This window comes from Atractosteus spatula, chromosome 20, assembly GCF_055471065.1.
Source record: "Atractosteus spatula isolate fAtrSpa1 chromosome 20, fAtrSpa1.hap1, whole genome shotgun sequence".
Classification (NCBI taxonomy): Eukaryota; Metazoa; Chordata; class Actinopteri; order Semionotiformes; family Lepisosteidae; genus Atractosteus; species Atractosteus spatula.
Genome location: NC_142725.1, coordinates 8,168,037 through 8,186,327, shown reverse-complemented (window position 1 = coordinate 8,186,327; position 18,291 = coordinate 8,168,037). Strand labels below are relative to the sequence as shown.

General features: G+C 44.4%; 2 protein-coding genes across 2 annotated transcripts; one reads left to right on the top strand and one right to left on the bottom strand.

Annotated features, from left to right (window-relative positions):
* Positions 1–2,964: 2,964 nt before the first annotated feature.
* LOC148817473 (chymotrypsin-like elastase family member 2A) lies at positions 2,965–9,039 on the bottom strand. Its single transcript, XM_088938426.1, has 9 exons — positions 8,819–9,039; positions 7,188–7,261; positions 6,148–6,236; positions 5,528–5,625; positions 5,041–5,163; positions 4,682–4,818; positions 4,130–4,275; positions 3,455–3,607; positions 2,965–3,040 (listed from the first exon to the last, which is right to left on the bottom strand). The coding sequence occupies exons 2-9, from the start codon at positions 7,225–7,227 to the stop codon at positions 3,023–3,025; spliced, it is 804 nt and encodes a 267-aa protein (XP_088794552.1). The 5' UTR covers positions 7,228–7,261; positions 8,819–9,039; the 3' UTR covers positions 2,965–3,022.
* Positions 9,040–10,518: 1,479 nt separating this feature from the next.
* Positions 10,519–17,433, top strand: ela2l (elastase 2 like). The gene is made up of 8 exons (XM_088938425.1): positions 10,519–10,593; positions 11,151–11,239; positions 12,951–13,048; positions 13,317–13,439; positions 13,962–14,098; positions 14,771–14,916; positions 15,756–15,908; positions 16,717–17,433. Exons 1-8 carry the CDS (start codon positions 10,554–10,556, stop codon positions 16,732–16,734), a joined length of 804 nt encoding a protein of 267 aa, XP_088794551.1. The 5' UTR covers positions 10,519–10,553; the 3' UTR covers positions 16,735–17,433.
* The last annotated feature ends 858 nt before the right edge of the window (positions 17,434–18,291 follow it).

The following is an 18,291-nucleotide window of genomic DNA, read 5'->3' as shown; positions in this document are numbered from 1 at the left end:
TTCAATATTTTGTACAGTATGTATGTACTAGAGTGTAAGAAGCCGATGATAACTTGTTGCAGCTCCCAGAGCAACGATGTAAACATTTGATAAGCGATTTATATCACTGAGGAAACCACTGCAGGGTGGAGTTCAGCTCCCTGTCAAATCCTTATTACAATGGCACACATGGACAAATCCAGGGTGAACTGCAGGGCACAGAATAAAACTTTTGGAAAGGAGAGGAGGTGGTTTTTTCAAAAGAACAGAAACTCGAGAGTGTTCAAGACAGCTGCTCTTCTTCAGACCAGCTGAAGGAAAAGCAGACGGTCTCTGTAAATTCTACAGCCAATGCTACAATGAGGTCAGGAGACATGTCCAACCCAAGATGATGCAAAGGGCTGTGGAAACATGGGTCATGTACTGTATTTAAAACTGGTAGCAGGAGGCCATTCTTTACCCAAAGGGTGGTGGGAGTCTGGAACAAGCTGGCTTCTTTTAAGAAATGTCTGGAAGAGAGCCTGGGTTCAATTAGCTACTAACCACCAAATGACCAAGATGGACCAAATGGTTAATAAACAGTTCTTATGTTATCATGTGTTTCTGCAGCATTTGCTCCATAGCACTGACTGTTTCCACAGAGATGTCCTCAGCGGTTTCTGCATAGCAAAGCAAGTCTCGGGCAATTAGAACTGCTGTAATTTTATTTTAAAGGCTGTGTATTGTAAATGTTACTCAAATCAGAGTGCTTCGTGCATTTGAGTCCCCCTATGTAGAGCTGTTTGCATTTTCTTGCACATAATGTGGTCAGATACACCTTTACATGTACATGCAAAAGACTGGTGGATGTGTAGAGACCTTTCTAAAGCTGGAGTGATCATTATTTTATGTTAGGAGAAAATATAAATCACCCCCAGCCTTATGCTTCAGTCGTGAAAACTTATGTTAAGTACTATACTACAAATGCTGCACTGTATATATATTTCATAGCAGATTTTGAACTCAGAGAATGAAACCCTTCTTAAGATTTGGAAAAAACACTCAAGAAATGTTCTTGAAATGTTCTCAATGAATTGTTCTTTAGCTTTGGAAGCATAGCTTGACAGGTCCAGAAATCAACCTATGATTACTGACAACTAGACATGGTTAATCGCTCACAGAAGTGATGCATACAGTATGTAACGCAAGGACGAGGGAGTAGCAGCTCCACATATATAGATGTATTGTCTATATACAATCCGAAGAAAAATGATTATTTATGAGGGCTCCCATAAAGGGCATATGCATTAAGGCTATTTTGTAAAGCAAGCTAGCCATACAAGCTAAGAAACTTCATTAAACAATTGTTGCATGAACGAAGTGGCTTGCTACAGAGTGGTGCTGTCTTGTGGAGAGGCGTCGGTGTGCTGACACACTGTGGAGCTGAGATCCGCTGCTCTGGTCTGAGAGCAGATACTTCGTAGTTGGCACAGACCGTGTCACAGTGTGACAGCAGAGTTTGAATATAGTGGCCAGTGACTCAGTCACTGTTGGTGTGTTTGTCTTTCTCTTGTGTGTCTGGTTCCTCCTCCTAATCAAAGTCTTCAAACGCAGACAATTTACAGGAGACAATTAACAAGGACTGAAGAGCACATGGTTTGCTCAGACACTATTGAAATACCACACCTGAAGGACTAGCCCGTGGAGGTGTGTGGTGGTGTGGACCCAGTTTGGACCAGACCTGGGGCAGAGAGGGGGCAGAAGAGGAAACAAAGGGGGTGATAAGACCTTACTGCATACTGGCAGTTCTCACACAATTAATCTCCTGGACATACTGTACCTGACCCTGACTGAGAGGATGGACAGAAGGACATAAAAACCCTGACCAGGACATGTAGCGGAGCTAGTTCAGACACGGTGACGTCATGGCCCTCCCTGCGCATAGCAGGGACCCCAGCCGCCTGGCCTGGGGGAGGTCTCCTTTAGCTCACTCGGCTGGTTCTCTGTTGTGTTACGCCAGAGATCCGGGTTCGCGCCCAGGTGCTGCGGGACGAACCGGCGGGGTGGAGCGGCGAGGGCACGGGCACGAGCCCGCGCGGAACCGCGACGGTCACAGACAGACAAAGCGCTCTGTTCCTCCCGTGTGCCCCTCTGTGCAAGACGGCCTGAACAGGGGAAGCCGCTTTCAGCGAGACCTCAGGAAAGAGGAGCAGCCGGGCCAGGAACTGCAGATCAACGGAGACATGAGCAACACAACTGAGGTACTGTTCTGGGCCTGGAGAGCTGGTACTGGGGCCACAGACAGAGTGGAAAATGAACAGGGCCTGTGAGAGGATGCAGGCTTCTGGCTTCTTCTTCCCAACAGAGACTATCGTGGACAAATGTTTTCCTTTTTTTACGGACTGACGGGCTTGTTCTGTATAGGGAGAGAGGACTTCCATGTACCGTTTCTTTTCCTCCTTAAATGGGCTGTCTGAACCTCTGGCAATCGAGTGTGTGCTTGGAGAAGCCTGGCGGGTCGTAGGTTCTGTGTTTTGGAGTAGACAGTGAGGAGTGTGGGAATTACTAGAGAATAAAAGGGGCAATACTGGTGTCTGGTGCTGGTCTGTGGGTGCACTGGTGGTTCTGGGAGATATAGAGAACCTGTTACATGGAGTGGGGTGAAGGGTCCTAGCACCCTTATAATTGCTAGGTGGCATCGTTGGCTACAAAGCTGACTTTCAAAAGCAGTTCCTGCATTTAGGGGTCACCATTTGTGACAAAAGTATATATGAAGGCTTCCCACACACAGCGTTCCTGGAGTGCTTTGGTGGTAATACGTTGAGGAAAAGCCTTCTGTGCTGAGCGGATTCATATTCCTGTTAACAATGGCTTCAACTCTGCTTTCAACATCACAAGAAACTGAGGCTACACCAGTGTCTAGTGAAGTGGGCATTTCCATTCAGCTACAAAAAACCAGAATGTTTGAAGAAGTGGAGCTAGTTGACAGTGTTATTTATTCACATTATTTTATTTCTCATACAGTTCATTCGCTCATCAGCAGTAGTGTGGACTGCACTCTTCTTTAGTTTCTAACCATAACCTGTGAAAGGAAAAACAAAACCCTCCTTTAGCTGAGCAAATGCATACAAATGCAATAATTTGGCTATGCAAAGCCGTACTGTGATTTGAGTGCGCTTCCAAATACGATAGCCTCCAATATGGATGGATTAGCAGAGGTTGTGTGTATCTCTTAGGACAGTTGTGATGCAAGAGGGCGAGATGATCCAAGAACAGTTTATTCACATAGTGAAATTATATTTTTCCTGTTCATTTTTTTGCCTTGTGTTCAAAGTACTATTCTTTGAACATATTCTCCCTTGTTCTTCATTGTTGATACTTTTGTAGCTTTGTTAAGTATTCCAGCTAAACTAGCTCATCGTTTTCTAAATAGTATTGCAAGAAAGCAGCACAGAAATGCGAACTCCAGCATGCAGCTACGTTTGCCTGGACTCACGTTGTTGATCCAGCTGATGTAGGCGCTGACGCGGGTGAAGACGGAGGGCTTCTTGGGGTAGTTGCAGCCCAGGCTGGAGCCAAAGCTCACGATACCGTGGACCTCCCAGGACCCATCACTGCCCTGGCAGTTCAGGGGGCCGCCGGAGTCTCCCTGGACAACACAATGACGTGTGACACCTTCACAACAAGGCCTCCTTTCGAAAGTCAGGTAGAGTTGCACAGCACTGCTGTACAAACAGCAGGTCTTCAGAACCAGACCAGAACAGGAAGCATTTCTTTATGCAGGCAGTTACTGGAGATTGAAACGAGCTGCTTTTTGAAGCTGATACCCTGGCCTCCTTCATGAAACACCTGGTATCCTCGGGTCATTTAGCTACGAGCAAACAAACAATTGGCCTCTCGTTCACAGAATTTCATGATTTTATGGCCTCAGGGAATGAAGATGAATACTTACTCTCTCACTTTCCTCTCACATTCCTTGTAAACCTTGAAATAAACTGAAGATACACACCCTAATCTAGTATGGTAAGGCACATTTAGGCTGTAGGCTGTGATAAATCTTAGGGTATCGTAGTGATGTGCCCATAGTCCAAATACCTGCTTTTATGTGTTCTAGGAAATCCTTGGAGATAGAAAACGATTTTCACTGAAAGGCACTCGTCCCGAGACTCACGTTGCAGCTGGACAGCTGCCCATCCCCTCCTGCGCACACCATGGTCGTCTTCACTGTGCTGCCCCACCAGTCCGGCTGCGTGCAGGTGGCGTGGTCGACAATGGGCAGCAGGGCCTGCTGCAGTGCGTCCGCCAGGGGTCCATTCGCTGAGAAGACAAACAGCTGCCCATCAGGGTCAACCTCCAGTGCCAGCCGCAGAGCCCCGACACCAAACACATACACCAAGTGCTGATCTTTTACTCATGCAGAGCTTGTGTGCCTTGTAATTAGTAATGTTGACTTTATGCCCTTTAAAAACACTGGGAAGAATTCTTTCTAATTAATCTCATAAGATGAATTCATGTTCATTTGCGTACTATTTAAAGACTATGTTAAAACTGATCAATCAAATAAAAAGGATTGGCTTAAAACAACCGCTATATTCCTACACCAAGGCTACCACAGCTAACACAGCCATTGCAGCACACTGAGGTCGTACTCACAGGAGGGTCAGTGCTGACGCTAAAACAACAGACAAGCCTGAATCAACCCCCCCCCCCCCCTCGCACTCACTCCAGAGACGGCCCCAGCCGGTGACGTAGCACGGTGCTCTGTTGGGCAGGATGACCCCAGCGTCAGGAAGACAGGCAGGCATGATGGTGTCACTGAAGGTCACAGGAGTCTGGAGCTTCACCAGGGCGATGTCATTCCTGAGGAACACAGAGCCTGAAGTGAGGACAGCAGGCACGGGCAAACCTTAAGGCTCGGTCGTCCATTCCCGTCCCCTTTCTGAAGTTAAAATGTTGTTGTAATAGTGATGTAACTGATGGACTGGAGTGTGAGAGCCTTAAAACACTTTTATTTTCCACCCCTAACACCGCCCGGTCAAGAGCCTTTTCCCCTTGAAGGAGGACGTTGCTGCCCATACACACCAGATGTAGTAAGAGTTCCAGTTCTCATGAACGACGATCTTAGCCGCACGGATGGCCGCAGATCCGGGCTCTGACTCCTTCAGGTTGTACTTGCCCAGGACCACCCTGTAGGTGTTGCTGCTGCTGCAGGGTGATGACGAGAAGCGGACAGTGAGTGGAAAAACTGCAGACAGGTCAGAAATGAATCGTTACCAATTTATTTTTATTGCACACACAAAATAGACCCCTACATTAGGTACGGATAATGTGTCTTTCAAAGCATCCTGTGGCACACAGCAATCATCAAAGGTCTAACTGTCTGGATACTATGTTTGAAAACTGTAACTTTAAATTTAGTAAATTGTAGACGGATTACACAATCATCTGTCAAGCGGCTCCTCCAGTGACCGATGGATGAGTCATACAGCCCGGAGACGAGAGTCTGAAGCCTCTTGTTAATGTGTGTGGAGTCCCCTCAGCAGAAGTCTTCCCCTCCTCCTGCTCTTACCTGATGCAGTGAGCAGCAGTGAGGACCCAGTTGGACGCAATCAGAGTCCCGCCGCAGGTGTGATACCAGTTATTATTCCTCGTGTACTGGAGAGAGATCTAGCGCCCGGAAAAGAAGAAAAAAATAATCAAAGATTCAGCCCTTTAGATCCTTTCGGCTCCCTCTGTTCTCGCAAAAGCCTTTTCTTTTCCACTTCACATCTGGACTGGGCTTAGAAAGTCAAACCTGCAAAACACAGCCTGTTCGTAATCCACTGTTTGAATCTGCTCATCACCAGGAACTTCCTTCTGAAAGGTGACGCACAGCAAGCTAATCAGACCAGCTAACAAACTGCAGCTGTATCAGCTGATGGCTGTAGGGTCTTTGCTCCTCAGCTGCATAAACATTACTGGCTTAAACAGACAATTTGGATGTTTTTTTTTTACAGAAGAGATTATTCTGTAAGTGCCTTGTGGCAAACTGTAATGAGCTACAGCAAATACATATCAATCGATTGATCCGGTCTAGTGCTACAGTAGTTAGCATACAGAACTCCAACTAGGAAACTACTGCTTGTGTTGATCCCAGTCCAAAGCAGAGGGCGGCTTGAACAACATGGAGGTGAGAAGAGCAGCTTTTACCTGCCAGGGCCAGCTGTGCGGTCTGGCGTCCTCACCCCCCACGACTCTGGTCACCACCGGGGGGAAGGTGGGCCGCCCACAGCCGTAAGCTTAGACACAGAGAACACCGACCGTCAAAGACTGGGAGCTATATAACACCAACACTTAATGCTGAGGACGCAACACTTAGCAGTTCCCATTCCACATCTCAAATAGTGGTTACTAGTTATTCTGAGCTATTGACCTCTTCTGCACAAAAAAAGGGGTAGAGTGTCTTTTAATTATAGCCCAGAAGCCCATCCCAACTTCTAATTATAGTCAAGCAACAATGGATGATAGTCCAAGCACCAACACCCCATAACTTATTTTGAAACAATCATTTTTCCGCACAGGTGGCAAGGTTGCTCAGTGGTTAGCATTGCAGGCACTGGGGCCCTGGGTTCAATTCCTGGGGTGCTGTCTGTGTGGAGTTTGTATGTTCTCCCCATGTTCATGTGGGTTTCCTCTGGGTTCTCCAGGTTCCTCCTACATGGAGCATACTGCTAGGTTAATTGGCCCCAGCGTGAGTGTGTGTGTTTGTGCCTCTGTGGGGCCCTGCGATGGACTGGCGTCCCGTCCAGGGTGTACCCTGCCTTGTGCCCAGTGCTTGCTGGGACAGGCTCCGGCTCTCCTGCGACCCTGAATTGGAAGAAGTGGTTAGGAAATGGAAGGATTGATTGCTCTACACACCAATTAGAGAAGACTTTCTTTAGGACCCAAATCAGAAGCAATTCATTGTGCATCACTAGTCTATATTTTTCTATAATTTGAAAGTTTGGAAACAGTTCCAAATGACCACTGAAATACTGAAATAATAGAGATGATAAGCAAGTGCAGCCTGTGTAATAAGAACTACAATATGCATCACACGTTTCAAAAATAGTAAAATAAACCATGATAAAGAGCTTTACAAATTATTGTCAGATACAATTCATGTAAGATAACAGGATGGGAAACGAAAAGAGGTTTTTGAAAAGCAATCAAGTTAAATTGAACTTTATTCATTTTTAATGTTCACCTACCACCAGCAGCAAAAAGCACAAGGATGACAAACTTCAGCATGACTGCGTCTCAAATTTGGAGAATGGATGATGCTCTTTTATACAAGAAGGGCACATGTGGGGACAGAAATTAAAACGAAAAGAGAAAAAAAAAGTTTGGCATTTATGTTATCACTCATGTTATCACCTGACTGTCAAGAGAAATATTATCACATTTATTTAACCTTGCAGATAAACACCCTAAAAATATATGTACTTACCTTTATGTTCAGTTTAAAAATTAACTCATTAATTAGCAAACTGAGAAATATTGATGCCCTTCACATACCTTTCTCTAAAAGTTAGAGAAATCTAGCATAGCCCCGAAGTCTTTTTGCTAAGGTTTGCTTACTGATTCCAATTGATTACTTATGATTGTGGCATAGATTAATTGTGTCACGTTTCTCATCTGTATGCAAAAAAACACACTTCTGAATTCTACCTAAATCTTCCCTTATTGATCTAATTGCACCACTGGTTTGGCTAATCCTCCAAGCTTTATATTGTAAGAAAATATGACAAATATTCTACATATCGATCCACCTGTCATCTATGTACGGAAAATAAGCAAAAACAATGCTCCCAGTACTGAGCAGTGGTGGTACTCCACACCTGGGACACTGCTCAATTCAAAGCTTCTTCTTGCTAGTGCTCTCTGTTGTCCTATACTGAAGTTAGAGGGAAACCATCGAAACTGGACACCCTTAACAGCTCCCACGGCTTTGAGTTAAACAATGAATCAGTTCTGAGAAATCTTATATGCCCAATGCCTGATGAGTAGAAACACTAGTACTTAATCAATTAAGTCTATGTGGAGAGGCAAGACTTTTCTCGAGTTGATGCCAAGATCCAGCAGTGGAAGGAAGAACTCAGACAGACAATGATCTTTAAACAAGGAACACACAGTAAGCACTTTAAGGTGGAAGCGATTGTACTTTGTGATCTATTTACTATTCTGCTCTAGTGTCTCTGTTGATTAACCAGGCTGTACATTTCGTACCTGCTCCGTCTATTAATTCTCTCACACGGGATATACTGAACAAGTTTCCCGGGCCTGTTTTAAAACACTGAATTTCTCTCCCTCCCAGTTCTTTAGCTTAAAACCTCTAGAAGTCCATGCATAACATGCCCTGTTTAAATTAGTCCTCCTTCAGTTGAAACGCAACCCATCACGTTTTGTTTCAAAAGGAACACCAGTGCCCCATCAAAACAGGCATAAATGTCACAAAACAAGGCATGGAAAGAAATATGGCGGAGATTTCAGTACATCTATTGGTCCATAAATATATATTTATAAAGGTCTAACCTTTAACCTTTCCTCAGACATGAGGACAAAAAGGAGAAACTAGAGAACAACACATAGGCACAAAATATTTGGCAAAATATCCATCACAGTTTTACTGGGTGAAACGGAGAAGAGCTGTGACATTAACAATGCAAGGTGTCATTAGCCAGCAGCTATGCAGAATGAACAGATGGATTAAAAATGTAGACTCTTGTGATCAGTAATTACATTATTTGTAGGAATTATTGAAAAACCGACAGTATTCTCTAATCTCGTCAGTTTTTCTTACGATTTAACTATTTTCCATTGGCACATACTTTTTGTTTACCTGTAACTGCATTTATCATTGCCAGGTGAAACTTTCACAGCCTTGAAGCTCTTACACCCTCTGCAGAATAAGATGCATTTTAAACAGTTCACAGTGCAAAGTGCACAAAGTGCACAACTGTCACAGCTGGTTCTTGCCCAAACATGACCAAGTACTCGTGCAAGTACGTGATCTTTGCAAGTACTATGCTTCATGGGATGTCATCGTTCCACAAATGGACCTTTACCACCAGATGCTATAAGATAAAAAACAAAAAGTCAATTTTACTAATAGAATGATTACATTCTATTATATAATACCAAAAAGGCACACTCATGTTCACAAACCCTTCTGTATAAACCCTATAAACCCAACTAACTCTGATTTATTGCTGTTTCACACTTAATATTCTCCCAAGAAGGGGTGGCGATAGCATAGCTGCCCCAAGTCCAGGGGTCAAATGTTCACTTTCTGCCTCAGGTGTCTGTCATGTTCATGTAAATGGCAGAGAGACAACCATGAAAAAGTGTGTGTTCCTTGATGATGGTTGTAAGTAAATGTTTTAAATAATATTTTGTTCTTTATTTTGATCATAGCTTCAGTTTTCAAAGGGCTTTTCATCAAACTGATCCGACTACGACACTACTATCCTTCCTCTGCCTTTTCTATACATTCTCAAAGGCCACATAAGAAGTTAAAACAGTCATGAAAATTTCTCACTGTTGTTCCTAAAGAAATCACGAATACACACACGTTCATAACATTTGTCAAAGTGCACATTATGGTTATGATATATCTTTTGTACTTTGGCCACGGTTGGGCTTGGAATTAGTGTTAAGAGAGTTATGATAACTCATGCACCTGTTATGTCTTTTGGACAAATAGTCATAAAGTGTTATGAATGTTGTTATGACACATTTTGTAGCCTTTGATAAGGAATTAGGAAAAAAGGCATAAACCCTGGGCCTCATAATATAAAAAGTTTTACCTGCTTGGGGAATGGTCATCAATGAAGATGCATTCCATTTCCAGGGTATTATTTTGTGAAATCTATGGTCGTAACTGTGTTAATGAGGTTGTCTCCTAGTCCCTGGAATCTTTTCTGTTTTACAGAGGTATACATTATGCATAAAAAGACTAACAAGGCTAACAAATAATGAATAGAAATGCATTTCTTCACGTAGTCCAGCTCACTGATGACAGAATTTAATATGCATATTTCTGAAAACCTTTTAACATCGTGCATTTTTTGTATATTTAGCTTACATTATTTCAGTTTTCATCTCCAAAGTGACTGCAGCGATCCTAATCCAAGTATTTTACTGAGGGCTGAACCTCAGTACTGAACCCAAACTTTAAGCAAAGTATCTAACCTTTACCTTACAATTGAGAGTAATTGAATACATAAACACTTAAGCCGTGACTCAGTTTAACACCAAAGCTTTTGTTTTTTCAGAGTAATGTGCATCATACATACACTTCTTGGTTACCTCAAACTTTGATCTTTGACTCATGAGAGAAGAAAGTGAGAAAAGTTAGAGCTGAAACACATGGAGGAACAGCTGATGATAAGTTAGGGTTTGGGCAGTGCACAGTACTGAAATGCAAAGAAATATATTATTTTTAGTTCATCTACAAGGTTGTTTTTTCTTTGGATCGATAGATAAATAAACTTTCCCAGAAATCTTCGCCGTCAGCACACATCCAGCGGGTTTAAAAAGAGCAGCTCGCAGTTGCAAACTGTGAAGACGCAGCCATGATAAAGTTCGTGCTCCTTGCGTTTCTTGTTGCTGGTGGTAAGTTAAAAGAATATTTAACCTGGACAGCAGTGTAAATGTCCAAATTCATTTTATAGTACTCTTTAGTAACAAGAACAAAAAGCTATTCGCTTGTGAAGATTGTGTTACTCTGACAGTCCCTGAGAGTTTGGGTATACTTAATTTCCTGATATTTCCAACATTAATTAAATGTTTCTCGTGTTTTAAGCCTCCAACAGTTAGTTCCGAAAGATATGCATCTAATAAGAATGGTTTGCATTTGCTATTAAATTAAATAAACCGATAGTGTAATATTTGCAGTTTAAAAGTGTCACAGCTGAAGTTCAGATTTAGTGCAGAGTTTCTCAAACCCGCTGTGACGATTGGGAAGCATCATCGAGTGCAGTCACACTTGTACGCGCCCTCAGAGTCAGTTTCCAGATTGAAGACATTCCTCTTGCCCCTGAGCTGGCTGTGCCATTGTTTGCTCTCTGATGAGATGTGGAATGGGAACTGCTAAGCGTTGGGTCCTCAGCATTAAGTGTTGGTGTTATATAGCTCCCAGTCTTTGACGGTCGGTGTTCTCTGTGTCTAAGCTTACGGCTGTGGGCGGCCCACCTTCCCCCCGGTGGTGACCAGAGTCGTGGGGGGTGAGGACGCCAGACCGCACAGCTGGCCCTGGCAGGTAAAAGCTGCTCTTCTCACCTCCATGTTGTTCAAGCCGCCCTCTGCTTTGGACTGGGATCAACACAAGCAGTAGTTCAGGTGGGGAGCTGCGTCAGCATGCGCAGGCTGCAAAGGAACAGATAATGGGTTTATTCCAGGCTGAAAAGAATTCTTCGGGCCTTCTTCGGGTTGACATGCTAACGCAACTACCCAGCTGAACTGCTTCAACCTGCTTCTGCTGCGACCCACTATGCCTTCCGCTAAATCTTTTTCTAAATCCCTTCCTCATTCCTTCCCCTCCTCCCTGGGCTACTTGCCCCCCTCTCTCACCAAACCGACATTCCGTCTCTTCACAACGATCCGTTCCAAGACCAGACTTTCTAACCAGCTCCTATTCTTTGACAGGTGTTGTCATTATAATATCATTCCTAAAGGATTTCATCTGAAATGTAACACTTTTCCTTTGACTCTGGAGTGACACTCAGAGACTTACTACAACAATTTTCTAGGAAACTAATGCTTTCTACCATTTTCTCCCTCAAACAACAGATTACCCTTTCGGACAACAAGCATTTGTTTGCTAGTTTGAGCTCTGTGTCCCTGCTCTAAGCAGTGAAACTACTGTTGCATTAGACCTAATCTTTATTTTATTTATTTTTTCTGATCTTTATTTTCTGTAGTGCTCTTCACGAGCATTAGTTCCTCTGTGTGAGTTGTTCATGCTAACATAAATTTCTAAGCAATCAGAGCACTGTGTCTCAAGACCTACAGTAACTAGACCTGAATTAACTAAGTTGGTTTTACATTCGAATTGACCTCTCATATACCTATCCATACAATTTGCTTAAACCGATTTTAATATCTTTCACCCAGATGTGTTCAGATATATGCTGTTTGTGATTTGAATACACAGTACGTTCAAAATACAAGCCCAGTTTTTCAGTATCGTACCCATCTGGTTTGGGAAGTAATAGTCTATTAGACAAATATGCTTCACAGAGTAATTAAAAACAAAAATGAGAAGAGACAATCTTGCACATCTGACCTGTTTGGTTAGCAGGTTAACTGACTAGGATATCAGACAGCCTTTTCTTGAAAACATGTGTTGACAGTATGGTTTGCTTCCCACTCCCACAGTGCTCTGTATGAAAGTAAAATGGGTGATTGTGTTAATGTGAGATCACAGAACTGTACTGTGGGAGTATCAGACTCCCAGGGCAGTAAGGTTGCGGGGTCTGAGGGTTTTTGCTCTAACTGTGTTTGATTAGTCAGTGAAACTTAATATTTCCACAGCGGTTGTGGGTACAGAACTTCATGTTTGTAAGCCTGATGTTTTACATTCACTTAAATTATCAACCGCATTAATGCTTAGAAAATATTAACATTAGCCACTTAAGAGTTAAAACTCCCACACTACCTTCTAATCACCAGTGGGCTCTCAGGTTAACACAACTCTATGATCTATAATTACCACACAATCACCACACATTTCCTTTCTTTATACACCCAACTTATACAAGACCTTATGTGAAAGAGTTAAAAGACACTACAGGGAAAATTATTTGGATTGATTGCAGTGTTTTGTGTTTATCGTTGCTGTTTTTAAATTCCATGCCCAAATCTAGCTAAAATTCCCAAAATAGAGGCATCAGGCGGAGAGCACAATCAGCTAAAGGAATCTAAAATCTACCTTAAAACAAAACATTTTTCCTTCCTTTTCCGGACGCTAGATCTCTCTCCAGTACACGAGGAATAATAACTGGTATCACACCTGCGGTGGGACTCTGATCGCTACCAACTGGGTCCTCACTGCTGCTCACTGCATCAGGTAAGAGCAGGAGGAGATGAGAGATGCTCGTGCTGGGGAACCAGCACACAAACACACAGATGACCTGCTCAGGCACCAAAGTGTCTAACCCACCCCCCACGCTGTACACCGAACAGGGGCAAATACATTTCAAGCTCTAGCCAATCAGCTGTGCCGAATCCGCCACTACGGGCTTGGTACGTCGTGATGGGCTTCATCATTAACAAAACATGCTGTTGGAAGGAAAGCCAGCGAATGACCACTCTTCGTTTCCCATGGTGCTCTGCAGCAGCCGGAACACTTACAGAGTCGTCCTGGGCAAGTACAACCTGAAGCAGGAAGAAGCCGGATCCGTGGCCATTCCAGCTGCCACCATCATCGTTCACGAGAAGTGGAATTCTCTCTTCATCCGGTACGTACGGTTCCGGCTGCAGACAGGACCGGGATGAGAGAAAGGAAGGCCTGAGTGAAAAGCTCATAGTAAATCACCTACCCTGAGGCTAAAGAGGCATAAACTCAGCACTTTAATTTTGAAAGTATTGCAAGGCTGAGAATTAGTCTCTCGCGCTTATTTATTTTATTACTGGTGTGTGTCTAGAATGGTTTGTGCAGATGTGTTGGGTGCGTGCTGTCTTTTTTCGGCTATATGTTGTTGACTTTATATTGCATGTCTTTCAATCGTGTGAGCTCAGCCAACCATATTCCACGCAACTAGCTGTTCTGGCAATACAGTTCTGGAGGATCATTCTCCAGCCTGGAAGCAGCATCTCACTCTGGTCGTGTAGCATTGAAAACAGAGACCTGGATGATATGAGCATCGAAAAATAAATTGAGGCGGGCAGACCATGAAGAGAGAAGTTGGTTAAATGAAATAAAAAGAAGGCCAGACCAGCCCTGAGCTGGTCCTCTCACTCTGACCTGTGTGCTTCCGCAGGAACGACATCGCCCTGGTCAAGCTCCAGGAGCACGTGACCCTCAGCGACACCATCATGACTGCCTGTCTCCCTGACGCGGGGGCTATACTGCTCCAGGATGAGGCCTGCTACGTCACCGGCTGGGGGCGCCTCTACAGTGAGTCCGACACTGCCGTCTTCCTCTCAGACTTATTCTGTATCCGTGTCCCGGCTCTCATCACTCCTGTGTCACTACACAAGGAACTTCTGGTTGGCTCAGCCTTCAGCTCTTGTACTTAGGACATGGTTTTATTGAACCTGCAGTATTTTGACACAGACGACCTCGTCCTGACAATTTTGAATGAGTAATGTGTCCAGTACAGGGTCATGGGGGGAGTCAGAGTCTATCCTGCCAGGCGACGGACACAAGGCAGGGTACACCCTGGATGGGATGCCAGTCAACTGCAGGGCAGACAGACACAAACACACACACACTCGCACCAGTAGCCAGTTAACCTACCAGCGTGTCTTTGCATTGTGGGAAGAAATCGGAGCACCTGGAGAACACAGGCAGAACATACAAACTCCACACAGACAGCACCCCAGGAATTGAACCCAGGGCCCCAGCACTGCGAGGCAGCAACGCTAACCACCGCACCACAGTTCTGCCCAATAGCAATATTAAAAACAGTGATGAATTTCTCTGCAGCTTGATTGTATTTTACACAATGGGAAGAATGCCTCTACTTTAATACAGCACTAAGAGCTACAAGATCCCCAGACCCCGCTGTGCGTCCAGGGCCTGGTGTGAGGGCAGCACTAACGAGGCGTGTGCTCCTTGTCTCCTCAGCTAACGGCCCCGCCGCGGACACACTGCAGCAGGCCCTGCTGCCCGTCGTCGACTACGCCACCTGCACGCAGCCGGACTGGTGGGGCAGCATGGTGAAGGACACCATGGTGTGCGCAGGAGGGGACGGGGTGGTGTCAGGCTGCAACGTGAGTCCCCCGGGCCTGAGGGATTACTAAAGTGAAAAAAGATCTCGGCTCCGAATTCAGAAAACTTTTACCATCCAGGTTCTGGCTGGTTGGGATCGGTTGCCAGGCAAGCTGTGGCTGAGCAACTATGCACAGGAAGACGTATTATTGTAACGCATACGGCCGACATTACTGGTTGTGTGACCCGGCTTGCCAGCGTGGGGACGTCACCGCCCTTCCCAGTGAATAGCAGGGACCTCAGCCGCAGGGCTGAGGGGGGGTCTCCCTTTAGCTCAGCTGGCTGGGTCCCTGTTGAGTGACACCGGAGGCCCGGGTTCGAGCCCCAGCGGTGGGGGGGCCGACCTCAGGCAGCAGTGGCGAGGGCTCATACACATGTGAACCCGGAAGTGCTTCAGTATTATTGGGAGAGGAAAATCACAAATGAATAGCCATGTTTCATGCCACTAAATGCTGGGGTTCTAGTCAGTTTGCAACCTTTAGGGCATCCACAGCTTTTAAATGGACATTTGAACAGAAAAAGGTTCATCGCTGCTTTGGTTGCATTAACAGCTGGGTGGCAAGCGATGGTCACTTCCTTTCGGTCTCCTCTCCGATCTTCAGCTTCACTAAACTAGACTATGCAGTTATGGGGCGTCTTAATTAAGACAGTGGTTTTATGTGTGGAGCTTTTAAAAATAGCGAGTTAGACAGCAGTGAAGGACACCAGGCCTTGAGGATTCATAGGCTTGCTGAGTTTGCTTCCACATGAGCTCCACATGCACCTCGCTTTTGAAGGGGAGACCGTTCTGTCTGAAACAGCTTGCAGGATTCGAACGAACCGGCATTTCTCTGCTCTCCAGGGAGACTCCGGCGGCCCCCTGAACTGCCAGGGCAGTGATGGGTCCTGGGAGGTCCACGGTATCGTGAGCTTCGGCTCCGGCCTGGGCTGCAACTACCCCAAGAAGCCCACCGTCTTCACCCGCGTCAGCGCCTACATCGATTGGATCAACACCGTGAGTCCCGCCACAGTCACGCCGTCTCCACCGCCTCCCCCCTTTGTCAGAGCTGCAACGGGAAAAATGGCTTCTCTGCCACATGACCCCCCCCGGCAACCCTATTCAACCCTTTCCACCAGAAGAAGCTTCTTTATCACCTGGTTCTTAGCTTTGCAATCAACGATCCATACAAAGAGAATAATACAGGAAAGAAGCGACATGCAAATAGCGAACTGGGAAAAACATCCATCCATCTGTTTTCTAACGGCTTCATCCGATTCAGGGTGAGCCGAAGCCTTTCCCAGCAAGCACTGGGCACAAGGCAGGGTACACCCTAGACTGGACACCAATCCATCACAGGGCAGACACACACACACCCTCGCCGGGGTCAGCTTTCTCAGAAGCTCATTTAACCTCACAGTACTGTATGTCTGTGGACTGTGGGAGGAAACCTACACAAACACAAGGAGAACAGACAAACTCCACACAGACAGAACCCCAGGTCCAAAACTGTTACCCAGTGTCCCGGGGCTGTGAGGCTAACCCGTGCTAGCCCCTGTGCCACCTTGTTGCCTGTGGGAAAAAAAAACCTCACAAACAACTTTACTTTCAGCTAAAAAACTGAACTGCCGTTTTCTACGGCAAAAACCGTGTGTCTAATTTACTGTGACTTTGAGGATGAATTAGAGCAGAAAACCAGCCCTCTAACTTCATAAATGACTGTTAGTCTGCTGCAGTAATATTCACAGTAATCTAATGCAAGAGAATGTATAAAATTATAGTTCCACAAAGCTAAGGTTCTATCGCTTCTCCATTCTTTCCACAGGCGATGGTGAACAACTGAAGAAGAGTCTTCTACTTGACAATCATATCGTTGACCAGCAAAAGAAAAATAAAAAAACAAACAAAAAATGAAAAACTAACTGGCAATTTCATGTATTAAGACATTCCTTCCTTTTTTAAAATCTAAAAAGGAACCATCACACTATGGAATCACACGCTGGATGCATATGTAACACAATGTTTTCTGCCAAAATAGTTTAATGATTTTTCCCCGGATATGAGTTTTAAGAGCAGGTCATAATATTCTTAATTTTGAATTGATCTTATTGCCCTGGGGTTTTATTTAGTTGTATTACAGAGTTAATTTAAAATGAAGAATTAAAAAGGCTATTTCGACCTTTGCTACAATGCACATATTTAACTGTGCTGCCCTTTTTAATAAAAAGGGACACAAATAGTCTTTGAGAGTAAAGTACAAGCAGCATTTAATTACTGGGGGGAGTTCATTGAAATTCATTTGGGCAAAATAATAAAAAAAAAACTTTTATCCAGACATTATTTTTAAAAATAACCTGAATCTGAAGTGCTAATTTTGTAGTTTACCTCCAGTTGGAAAAAACAGGTACTGCATTAACACTATTTTTTAGTTGAATAAAAATAAGGCCTGCATAATCTCTAGAGTATCAAAGCTATACTATTTCTCGAACAGTACTAAGAATTTTCCGTCTTAAGAAATGTTCCTTATCAGTGAATAAAGTGTGACAACTGAACAGCTGTCTCATGTTTTTTTTAATTTACATTACAATTTAAAGTTTCTGATGTTTTGGTGAAGTAAATTGCTACTACAACTTTAATGAAATACTTGGACACTTACAGTACACACTGCTGTCCTATTCCAGATTTTCCCTGACTTTCTGGACTTTTACTTTGCCCAGAAGCACGTTGCAATCAAAGTTCAAGTTACATCATTCACTCATGTAACTGTTTGCCAGGACTCCTACGCCTGCGCGTTCCCACATTCCGCTGGAAGGACAAGAAGCAGTCTTTCAACTCTGAGGCCAGCCCAGTGACCAGCATTAAAGCCACAGGTTCCTGTCACTGAGGAAAAGGTCATCAGGTGGCATGTTTTCACCGTGACAGAGAAGTCACCGTACTCACTAAAACAGAGTTTCAGTGGGGAGGAAATTGCCAGGACACCAAATATGAAATCACACACTACAGAAACACAAAATAGAAAAATTATCATCCGTCCATATCCTAGCCAATTCTTCTGATTGGGTAGAAGCTTCCATCCAGCTCCTTTCAATCCAGGGTTGCAGGGCAGATAGATACAGACATGCACACACTCACCTCTGAGGGCCAATGGTCCCCAGATGCCAATTAACCTCCCAATGCGTCTTCAGTAAGTATCAAATATGGGTGAGTTACTGTACGTCCCTTAATCATACACGCTATGTACTGTAGTATGTAGTCCGACAGTACTGTATATCGCCGTACTTTGTTATACAGTGTATGTGAATTTAACAATTTGGAACAGTTCTCTGCAACAAACTCTCAGGAAAGTGGAGACCCTACCGCATTAACACAACTACTCTTTGAACAACCTGTCACATAAAAA

Excerpts from the sequence above, each read along its gene's own strand:
- LOC148817473 (XM_088938426.1), bottom strand. The coding sequence starts at position 7,227 with ATGCTGAAGTTTGTCATCCTTGTGCTTTTTGCTGCTGGTG. Across the intron at positions 5,626-6,147 it reads CGCACAGCTGGCCCTGGCAG|ATCTCTCTCCAGTACACGAG; the intron begins GTAAAAGCTGCT and ends TCCGGGCGCTAG. Across the intron at positions 5,164-5,527 it reads ACTGCTGCTCACTGCATCAG|CAGCAGCAACACCTACAGGG; the intron begins GTAAGAGCAGGA and ends ATCACCCTGCAG.
- ela2l (XM_088938425.1), top strand. The coding sequence starts at position 10,554 with ATGATAAAGTTCGTGCTCCTTGCGTTTCTTGTTGCTGGTG. Across the intron at positions 13,049-13,316 it reads ACTGCTGCTCACTGCATCAG|CAGCCGGAACACTTACAGAG; the intron begins GTAAGAGCAGGA and ends GGTGCTCTGCAG. Across the intron at positions 14,099-14,770 it reads CGGCTGGGGGCGCCTCTACA|CTAACGGCCCCGCCGCGGAC; the intron begins GTGAGTCCGACA and ends TTGTCTCCTCAG.